Genomic DNA, 11,038 nt, shown 5'->3' on the forward strand with positions numbered 1-11,038 from the left:
TTGAGCCCTTGCTTCTGGAATCCTCTCTAGATTTGAGTCCTTGCTTCTGGAATCCTCTCTAGATTTGTGTCCTTGCTTCTGGAATCCTCTCTAGATTTGGTCAGTCCATTATCAGCCCCTTCATCATTCGGAGTTACCTGGGAGCCAGTAGCTTTTGCCTGTCTTCATTTTTCTTACCATTGTGATTTTCTGCAAACCAAAATTAAAAGAGCTGGTCAGAAATTAAGCAGGTCTCATTTCACACATTGCACACATGGGGCCTGTATGTTCAGGGACATAACACTTTATATGTGTGTTCAAAATGCTCTGCGAGAATTTTTGCAGGAGGCCTCAGGTTGTGTCTTTAGAGAAGTGGCCTGGAGGGCTTGCCTGAGCCCACAGGACAGGGTGTTCCTGATGTGGTGAAGCATCACCATGATATCAGCTGCCTGAAGCAGAGCAAAAGTCTTTTGTTTCCCAGCTCAAAGAATACTTGCCTGGCTGCCCTTTGGACTTCTCCAGTTGTAACCTTCCTTCCTGCCACAGGCTGGTTGCCAGACCATGACTGTCCCATTGCTACTCACACATAGAACCTGCTCCAGTCTCTGAGAGGACAAATAGCCCTGTCCTACCGCTACTCCAAAACCAGAGGACTGCCCAGGTGCCTTCAAGTCTGTCCCTGTTTTGCTTCCTCAGATGTTCTTGTTTTTTTTTTTCTTCTCAGTTTGTTAGTGAGAATTGGGGGTGATTCTTGTTTTTTTTTTTTTTTCTTCTCAGTTTGTTAGTGAGAATTGGGGGTGATTCTATGAAAAATATTCCAGTATAAATCAAGTTTTCTAACATCAGCTTCTACTATATCCAGTGCCTAAACTAACCCCAAAAGATTTGGACAATTTATTGGGACCTGAAAATAAATGAATAAATAAATAACCCTGAAAGAGAAATACACTCATGAACATTAAGACACTACTTCAACCGATCTGTACAGCAGCCGTGGAATTATGATTTGACCCACTTTACAAATAAGGAAACAGAAATTCAAGAAGGATCAATCATTTGCACAAAGTTAGTAAACACAGTGCTGAGACTAGAGCCTAGGTAATTCTGATTCTTAGTCCACAGATCTTCCCAATCTAACAGGCTGCCTTCTGTCATACTGTTCTTTCTGACCACAAAGATTGAACGGAGACTTCTGCTTCCAGCCAAGTTGGAGTAATAGGGACCAGATTTGTCCTCCACCTTAAACAACTAAGAAACTGGAAAAAGCATTTTAAACTCTAGCTTCAACATTGGATATAGTGCAGTACAGTACAGTGATCCCTGAGAGAGAGAAAATAAAAGAGGTGAACCCTATGACTGCTCCAGTTTCCTGCCTGAGATTGTCAACTGCAAAGCAGGGAGGGAGGACCCAGCCAGAGCCTGGTAGTAAGCTTGAAGAAGTCAGGGTGGCTAGACATCACAGGACAGACTAGAGAATAGATTGCTGCACAGACAGAATGCCTTGAATATCTGTCTTCAATCTTCAGCTAAGTACTGATTAGTACATGTATTTGAGGGAATTATGCAAAGCAGGGGAAAGAACTTCCCAAAAGGAATAATATCTGTAGCTCACACAGAGCTTGCAACACTTGGTGTTTCCATCAACTACAGTGAAAATCCCTTTTAATAGAGGGAACATTGGTTAGAACAGGAGTCCCCAACCCCCAGCACTGGTCCATGGCCTGTTAGGAATGGGGCCGCACAGCAGGAGGTGAGCAGCCAGCCAGAAAACATTACTGCCTGAGCTCTGCCTCCTGTCAGATCAGCGCTGGCATTAGATTAGCATTGGAGCACAAATCCTATTGTGAACTGTACATGCCAGGGATCTAGGCTGCACGCTCCTTAGGAGACTCTAACTAGTGCCTGATGATCTGAGGTGGAACAGTTTCCTACTGAAACCACCCAACTCCCAACCCCTACCATCCCACCCCCACCTTGTCTGTGGAAAAATTGTCTTTCATGCAACCAGTCCCTGGTGCCAAAACTGTGGGAGATCACTGGCTTAGAATCTTCAAAAGAGTGTTGCCCCCAGTGTAAACTATGGACTTTGTGTGATAATGATACGTCAATGTAAGTTCATCAACTGTAACAAATGTACCATTCTGGGGAGAGATGTTGATAGTCTAGGAAGCCATGCATGTGTGGAGGCAGGGGGTATATGGGAACTTTTTGTACTTCCTGCTCAATTTTGCTGTGAATCTGAAACTTCTCTAAAAAATAAGGTCTATTTTCTTAAAAGGCATATTGCCCCCATAGTGGGAAAAAAATAGCCATTGACTAATAGCTGTGCTTATCCTGCCTAAAAAATTTAAAAAGCCGGCTTGAAAAGATGCAAATTGTTTTTAAGTAACTTTATTATATACTAAAACAAAGTCAAAAGAATTTTAACACAAAATGCAAAAAATCCAGCATTCAATAGGTTACAATTTGCAATGTCTAACACCAAATCAAATAATGTTAGGAATACAGAGAGACAGAAAACCATAATCCATGATGAGAAGGGAAAAAAAATCAATCTACTTAAACTGACTTAGAAAGGACACATCAGGTGAGAATTAAAAAACAATAGAAAGGACACAGATGACAGAATCTGTAGACAAGGACATTGAAACAAATATAACTATATTCCTTGTATTAAAGAAGCTAGGCCAGGTGTGGTGGCTCATGCTTGTAATACCAGCACTTTGTGAGGCCAAGGTGGGTGTGTCACCTGAGGTCAGGAGTTTGAGACCAGCCTGGCCAATGTGGTAAAACCACATGTCTATAAAAATTACAAAAATTAGCTGGGCATGGAGGCAAGTGCATATAATCCCAGCTACTCAGGAGGCTGAGGCATAGGAATCACTTGAGCCAAAATCTCACCACTGCACTTCAGCCTGGGCAACAAAGTGAGACTCTGTTTCAAAAAATAGAATAAAATAAAATAAAGAAGATAGAGGAAAATATGAAATGATGAGGAGTTACATAGAAGAGTTTAAAAAAGACATAAATAAAATTTAGATGAAAAATAAAGTCTGAGATGAAAATACACCGGACAGGATTAATGGCAGATTAGATGCTACTGAGGAAAGATTAATCAATTCCAAGACATGGAAATAGAAAGAAAGAAAGAGAGAAAAAAGAGATACAACAAAAAATGAACAGACCATTAGTCAACTGTGGTAAAATTTCAAAGCAGCTAATACAAACATAACTGGAGTCTTTGAAGGAGAGAATAGAAAGAATATATATTATATATATATTGGATATATATATATGCCATATATAATATATTGTATATGCCATATATAAGACATACATGTCATTATTATTCAAATTTGATCAGAACTATAAACATGCAGATGCAAAAAACTAAATAAAGTAAAACAATACATAAAAGATAAAACTATATAAGGTCTTATCATAATCAAACTGCTTAACACCAGTGATAAATAGAAAATCTCAAGAGCAGCCAGTGAAAAATGACATATTATGTACAGAGGAACAAAAATAAGAATTATGGCAGACTTCTTGTTGGAAACAATGTAAGCCAGAAGACAGTGGAATATCACTTTTCAAACACTTTAAAAACAAAAACTGTCAACTAGAATCCTACGCCCAGTGAAAATATCTTCCAGAAGTGAAGGTGAGTTCTTATGCTCATCAAGATGAAGTAATCCACTATACTCTCTCTCTCTTACTGATTGAAACTGAGAACTCTCAGGCCAGGCACAGTGGCTCACACCTGTAATCCCAGCACTTTAGAAGGCCAAAGCAGGTGGATCACTTGAGCTCAGTAGTTCAAGACCAGCCTGGGCAATATGGAGAAACTCTGTCTCTACAAAATATACAAAAATTAGCCAGGCGTGGTGGTACACACTTGTAGTCCCAGCTACTTGGGAGGCTGAGGTGGGAGGACTGCTTGAGCCCAGGAGGCACAGATCACAGTCAGCCAAGATCGTGTCACTGAACTCCAGCTTGGGTAAGAGAGCAAGACTCTGTCTCAAAATAAAAAACAAAACTAAGAACTCTTGAAAGAACATTAAAAGTGATTACCTGAGTGCTCTAAAGAGAAAACAATAGAATGCAGGTTAAGGACCATAAGCAAAACTAAAATAAAATCTACAATGGAAATAACTTTGCATTTTTTCTCCTCACTTTGGGGCACTTGGGAGGAGCTAAGGGTCTTCAGAGCCTGTAGCCAACTTACCTGTGGCCAGTTTTCTGACAAGGATCTCTGTCAGCTGGCTTCCTTGTACCATTTGCTCACAGAATCTCTGTCTCTGGTAGTAGGCAATGCCAGTGTTCCTGAGAAGGCCCTCAAAAGACTTAACTGTGTTCTTCACATGCTGGGTGAAAAGGTAGCAGACACCTCCCCCTTCCTGTATCTTCTGTCGTAAGTGGGTCAGTTCTTCAGCCTGAGCCTGAATTAAGGGATCCTGTATCCTAAGGTGGGAAAGAGGAGTAAAATGTAAGAGGGAATGTAGTGAATAATAGATTATAGAAGTTTCAGAAGAGAGATCTCTTAGAATCCCTGTGAGGAACTCCCAAGTTGAATTCTTTTTTTAATTTTTATTTTTTGAGACAATCTCACTCTGTTGCCCAGGCTGGAGTGCAGTGACACAATCTCGACTCACTGCAACCTCTGCCTCCGCCTCCACCTCCCAAGTTCGAGCAATTCTCTTCCCTCAGCCTTCCAAGAAGCTGGGACTACAGGTACCCATCGCTATGTCAGGAAAATTTATATATTTTTTGTAGAGGTGGGGTTTTGTCATGTTGGCCAGGCTCATCTCGAACTCCTGACCTCAAGTGATCCGTGTACCTTGGCCTCCCAAAATGCTGGGACTACAGGCATGAGCCACTGCACCCGGCCCAAGATCAATTCTTGTACAAATTGTCTGACTTGCCTGTGGCAGAAGGAATGAAGAAACAGCCTTGGGTTCTGGGTTTGTCTGTTATTTTACTAACTTTGCATTAAAAAGATGCCCCATGGGTTCCCCACTTTAGTCCAAGTACATTTTCATATGATATACATCAAGCGTTATGCAGTAGCTGGCAAAAAAGAAAAAAAGAAAAAAAAACAGAAAAAAAGCAAGCCAGGATCAAACGTGTTGGGCAGGTATCTCTGGTATGAATTGAAAATTAAAAAGAAAAATCAGTGAAAAAGTCAAGAAGGGCAGTATTCTTTTGAATGACCTGAAGATAGGCCATAATCAGTAAGAAGGCTGTTAAAACTAAAGTTCTGGCCAGGTGCAATGCCTCATGCCTGTAATACCAGCATACTGGGAGGCCAAGGCGGCAGTTCATCTGAGGTCAGGAGTTTTGAGACCAGCCTGGTCAACAAGGTGAAACCCCATCTCTACCAAAAATACAAAAATTAGCCGGCCTGGTGGTGTGCACCTGTACTCTTAGCTCCTTGGGAGGCTGACGTAGGAGGATCGCTTGAACCTGGGAGGTGGAGGTTGCAGGGAGCTAAGATCATACCACTGCACTCTAGCCTGGGCAACAAGGTAAGACTCCATCTAAAAAAAAGAAAAAAAGTTAAGTTCTGAGTAGTAATTTCATTATTCTATGTTGGATTTCATTGTTTTCTAATTATTGTTTAAATATTTCTCATGGTGATATGGTTTGGCTCTGTGTCCCCACCCAAGTCTTACATTGGATTGTAATCCCCAGTGATGCGGGAAGGACCTGCTGGAAGGTGGAAGGTGACTGGATCATGAGGGCGGATTTCCCCCTTGCTGTTCTCGTGATAGTGAGTGAGTTCTCATGAGGTCTGGTTTTTCGAAAGTGTAGCACCTCGCTCGCTGCTCTCTCTCTCTCTCCCCCTCTCTCTCCCCCACCCCATTCTGGCCATGTGAAGACCATGCCTGCTCCCCCTTCGACTTCCACAATGATTGTAAGTTTCCTGAGGCCTGCCCAGAAGCAGAAGCCTGTACAGCCCACAGAACCCTGAGCCGATTTTCTTTATAAATCTTTTCTTTTCTTTATAAATCACCCAGTCTCAGATGCATATTTGTAGCAGTGTGAGAATGGACTAATACACGTGGGTTCCGACGTGGAGTGTGAGCTCTGCGAGTCTAAGGACAGTGCCACCTATTACCCAACTTACAGCACCCGGTAGTATGTACACATACAAGTAGTTATTCAGTTAATGTTTAGAACCATGTAGTCCCAGAGCTGGACTGAACATTTACAGTCATCTACCCCCTAACGCTTGATTTTTCTCCCTGATACTCTTCTAAGTAGTTATCCGCAGGTTCTCTTTCAAACTCTATTCCTTAGAGTTACTAGAAAGTGTCAGGGGAAGTAAAGACACATACTGGGGAGAAGCAGGGGCTCCAGACGTATCCCCTCTTCAATCAAATCTCTCTGCTTTGGTGAGTTTTACACATTTGAGCTTCTATGATTTCATTTCAACAAAGCATTAAAAGAAGTTTCAAATGCTACAATCTACCTTATGTCTGAAACCCTCTAAGGATAGTCAATGCTGGTCCTGAGCAAATAATTCATTTTCCACACAATAGCTGCTCAATCATCTATCTATCCAATAGCCCTAGCAGTTAATACTCCACCTAGTATAACACTTTTGTAAAAAGTTTGGAGGAGAAACATTCTTATCATGAAAGGCACTTTGGAAAGTTTGAAAATATCTCTTATAGAAAATGTTAATGACAATCACCACATCTATAAATGGGAACAAATATAATAATTACAGAAAACAGTTGTTCAGAGTTTTTTATGTGTTAGAGATGGTTCTAACTACTTGCAATTGTGCATTTAATCTTCATAATCCTCTAAGGTAGATACTCTCAGTATTTCCATTTTATAAATGAGGTAGCCTAGGTTGATGACATGCAGAAAAGTGAAGTAAATTTGACCAAGGACACACAGATAGAAGCCACATTGCTAGTATTCCAACACAGGCAGCTGTCTCCATTTTACTAATATGCTATTTAATGGAAAACCCTAGACACCTAACTGGACCATAGCCTCATTGTGTCTTAGTCTAGTTCTGTGCCTGCCTCATACATTTCTGCCCTTCTCCATGCACAAATTTTCTCTTTGTTCTATCAGCCTGGGCTGCCCCACTTCAAACAGTATTTATACACTTCCCACAGAGGTACCTCCTTACCGGAGCCTTGCAGCTGGCCTCGGCAATTCAGCCAGCTCCCTCTCCTGAAACTGCAGCTCCTCCTCCAGCACAGATTTTATAAGGTCTTTGCACTCTTCACAGTCTGAGAAAAGACAGACATGCCTGCATCATGGAAGGCTCACTGCCTGCAGGGCAGGAGGCAGGGTCTATCTCAAGGATAAAAGCATCCCCAGTACCAGGATTTATACTGGGATTTCCATATCTTTATTCCTCAGTCTCTCAACTACTCCCCATTTTAAAGATCAGGAAAGAAAAGCCCACAGGCCGATAAAGTAACATGACAAGATGATTCAACTGGAAAGAGACAGTTAGAATTCACACCCTCTGAGGTTTGACTCCAAATCTCTCTTTTTCTTTTCTTTTCTTTTTTTTTTTTTTTTTCTCCTTTAGATGGAATCTCACTTTGTTGTCCAGGCTGGAGTGTAATGGCACAATCTCGGCTCACTGCAACCTGTGACTCCTGGGTTATTCTCCTGTCTCAGCCTCCCAAGTAGCTGAGATTACAAGTGTGCACCACCACACCCAGCTAGTTTTTGTATTTTCAGTAGAGACAGGGCTTCACCATGCTGGCCAGGCTGGTCTCAAACTCCTGACCTCAAATGATCCACCCACCTTGGCTTCCCAAATTGCTGGGATTACAGTAAGTGTGCCAATGCGCCCAGCCATGACTTCAAATCTTAAGGCCAATTTACCAAGCCTTACAGCCTCTTAAGTAAAACATGAAGATAAGGCCATGAAATAACGACTTCCTGTGTGTTTGGGAAGATACTAAGAACTGTAGGACTGATGATTCTCCTGTTTCAAGAGTTTCAGTAATCCCAAAATATTTCAAAGATTTAAACATTTATAGGTATACAACTGTGTAAAACTGCATATGGAGGAGAACGATCCAAATGATATATGCCCAAATGCTAATAGGTGGTAGGTGGTGTTTTAAAGGGAGAACCAACACATAGTGTTTGTCATGGTACTGTTGCAGTAGGTTTTTAAGAATTATCATCATGTGATCATCACCACTATCCAAAGAGGTAGTTACTACTCTATTACCATTACAGATGAGGAAACTGAGGCACAGTGACGATAAGTTAGATTTGAACCCAGGAAATTTGGCCCTAGGGTATATACTCTTTAATCACTGCACAATAATACCTTTATACTAATGTCTTAGGTAATGTCTTTCTTCTTCTCTAGCTTGAGAAAATTTTGTCCTACAATTATAAGACATGAAGTTGTTGTTTTGTTTTGTTTTTTAAACTAGTTTTTCCACACACCAAAGCTCATCTTTTCCCTTCTTTAGTAAGTGGGCTTTTGGCTTTACTTTTCTGTGACAGTAAGTTAGACAGCAACTTTTAGCCACCACCCACCCCCACGCAATGATTTATTTAAAAATGATTGTAGAAATTGGAAAGAAAACTCAATTTAATGTTAACCAGAATCCTCTTCTAATATCCCTGTTCCTCTCATGCCCTTGTTCCCATGTTTCCTTGTCATTACAGCTTCTCCCTTCCCCGACTATTAGTAACAGGTTTGGGGTTTTACAGTGGATTTACAAATGTGAGAGCTGACTGTGGAGAGGAAAGGGTCAGCCCCTAACCTGGCCTGGCCTTCTACTGAGAACGGCGGTCTGCTCCACTTGGCCTTGTTCTCATTTTGGCCATATGTCTCATAGCTCTGATCCTGGACGTCCACCTGCAGTTGTTTGCTGTCTGTAAAGCTGATACTCAGAGACAGAAAGGGTGTTACAAAGTCTCTGATTTTCTGGAAATACCCTCAATCTAACCAGAGCATGAGGAATGGCTTATTTGAATTTTTGTGGGAAGAGAATCTTGATCCAGGTATCATAAAGACTTTTCTCCATGTCTGCTATTGAAGTTCGCATCTCCACATATCTGTGACTCAGTTGAGAATAAGTAGTTTTAAGTTCCTTCAAGGAAGATAGGGTATATACCATTACCTCTTTCACCTCTGGCGCAGTGCTTTGCAAATGGGTGTTCTTTAAAAAGTTTTAATTGAATCCTGAGCTGTTTTAACCAACAGTGATATTACATGTTTGTAGAAGCTGATACTCATTGCTGAGAAGGGAAAGACAGTTTCATGCCTAAACCAAGGTTTTGGTCTCTATTCCTCACTACACTTGCTCTGTAAACTTTACACCTTTGTGCCTCAGTTTTTCTGTCCTTGGCAAATTGAGAGTAAAATGCCCTCTTCTACCTTTTTGGGAGGGTAGTTAGGATAAAATTAATTTTGATAGAGAATAAAGTCTGCAGTGTTTCATTTCACAGAGGAAAATGGACAATCATTTATCACTTTGGTGACCTTGCCCCTATGGGACCTACTGTATTTCTGCAGGTGATTGGCCAGGGAGTAGGCAGTAGCTTTGGATGTCAGGAATTTCTCTGTGAGGTCTCGGAAGTTCTGTTTGCATTTTTCCAGTTCAGAGCGCAAGTACTGATTGGTTTCTAGGATGCTTGTTTCTGCCCTTGGACCAGAACAAGTGGTGGGAGACACGGCCATGCTGAAGCTTGTGGAGGAAGTGGAATCAGAGCCTAGGGAGAATAAACCCAAACAAATAATACATTAAAAATAAATGCATGGATTATGGTAATGGTTGCACTACTTGGGTAAATTACTAAAACTTATTGAACTGTACAATTATGATGAGTAAATTTCATAGTATGTAAATTACACCTCAATAAAGTTTCTTTACATTAAACAAAGATTTAAATGAGTCAAAAGAAAGCAGATCTGATTCATTACTTACTTTTGGGATAAACTTTATCAGCATCCCACAACTCTAAGAATCCTCAGCCACAAAAACAAGGCACAAGGTGCCCGAGCTTAGAGTCTAAGGTACTGTCTGTGGTTCAGGCTCTGATAGGAATGCCAGAGGTAAGACCCAGTGCCAGGTAACAGTCTGGAGTCACAATAACAGAATTAGAAGGTGCGGGTGTCATGGAATGTTAGGATATCTGCCTTCCAGGTCTAGGCCATATGGAAACACAAGGTCTCTTCTGAAGGACACCACCAATGGAGACAACTCTCCCTCAGCAGTCATTCTCAGTATTTGTATACCTTTGTGACAATACCACAGGCCTCATTCTAAAATTTAACCATATTTTCATTGTTTATTATTGCTAATGCATAGAAAACATCAAGAAATACATAGTTCCCTAAGTTCTATCATTCTCCTGAGGACTGACATGAAGTCATTTTCTTCCTAATGAAAACTTTAAAACTTCTAGATAGTCTTGACGTTCTTCTTTGGCGCTCCCATTTTCCACATCATTTTAATATTATAAGAAAAAATTTCTGAATATTCTTCTCAGTGTGTGAATAATTGATGTATATGGATTTAGAGGCCAGGTGCAGTGGCTCACACCTGTAATCCCAGCACTTTGGAAGACCAAGGTGGTTGGATCACTTGAGCTCAGGAGTTTGAGACCAACCTGGGCAGCATGGTGAAACCCTGCCTCTACAAAAAATCATTAAAAATTAGCCAGGCATAGTGCCACATGCCCATAGTACCAGCTATTCAGGAGACTGAGGTGGGAGGATCACTTGGGTCCAGCAGTTTGCTGCTGCAGTGAACCAAGATCACGCCACTGTACTCCATGCTGGATGACAAAGTGAGACCCTGTCTCAAAGAATAAAAACAAAATAAATAATAAAAGGATTTTGGTCAATGTCTTAATATACTTCTTGCTGCAAACCAATGTTATACTGGCATCTTTTCTCCCACTGGGGAAGCATGTTAGTTTTTTGTTTGTTTATAGACAGGGTCTAGCTCTGCTGCTCAACCTGGAGTGCAATGGCGTGATCACAGCTCACTGCAGCCTCAAACTCCCAGGCTCAAGGGATCCTCCTGCCTCAGCCTCCTGAATAGCC

At 41.2% G+C, this 11,038-nt stretch overlaps 1 protein-coding gene across 1 annotated transcript in view; it reads right to left on the reverse strand.

Annotated features, from left to right (window-relative positions):
* LOC105549811 (putative neuroblastoma breakpoint family member 6-like protein) overlaps nucleotides 1–10,035 on the reverse strand; it is a 17,356-nt gene extending 7,321 nt beyond the window's left edge. The window contains 5 exon segments of the mRNA XM_011994456.1: nucleotides 138–189; nucleotides 4,208–4,443; nucleotides 7,133–7,235; nucleotides 9,490–9,699; nucleotides 9,915–10,035. Of these exon segments, the coding sequence (XP_011849846.1) occupies nucleotides 138–189; nucleotides 4,208–4,443; nucleotides 7,133–7,235; nucleotides 9,490–9,667 (569 nt within the window). The 5' untranslated portion in view covers nucleotides 9,668–9,699; nucleotides 9,915–10,035.
* Nucleotides 10,036–11,038: the final 1,003 nt, after the last annotated feature.

This window comes from Mandrillus leucophaeus, unplaced genomic scaffold, assembly GCF_000951045.1.
Source record: "Mandrillus leucophaeus isolate KB7577 unplaced genomic scaffold, Mleu.le_1.0 Scaffold457, whole genome shotgun sequence".
Taxonomy (NCBI): domain Eukaryota; kingdom Metazoa; phylum Chordata; class Mammalia; order Primates; family Cercopithecidae; genus Mandrillus; species Mandrillus leucophaeus.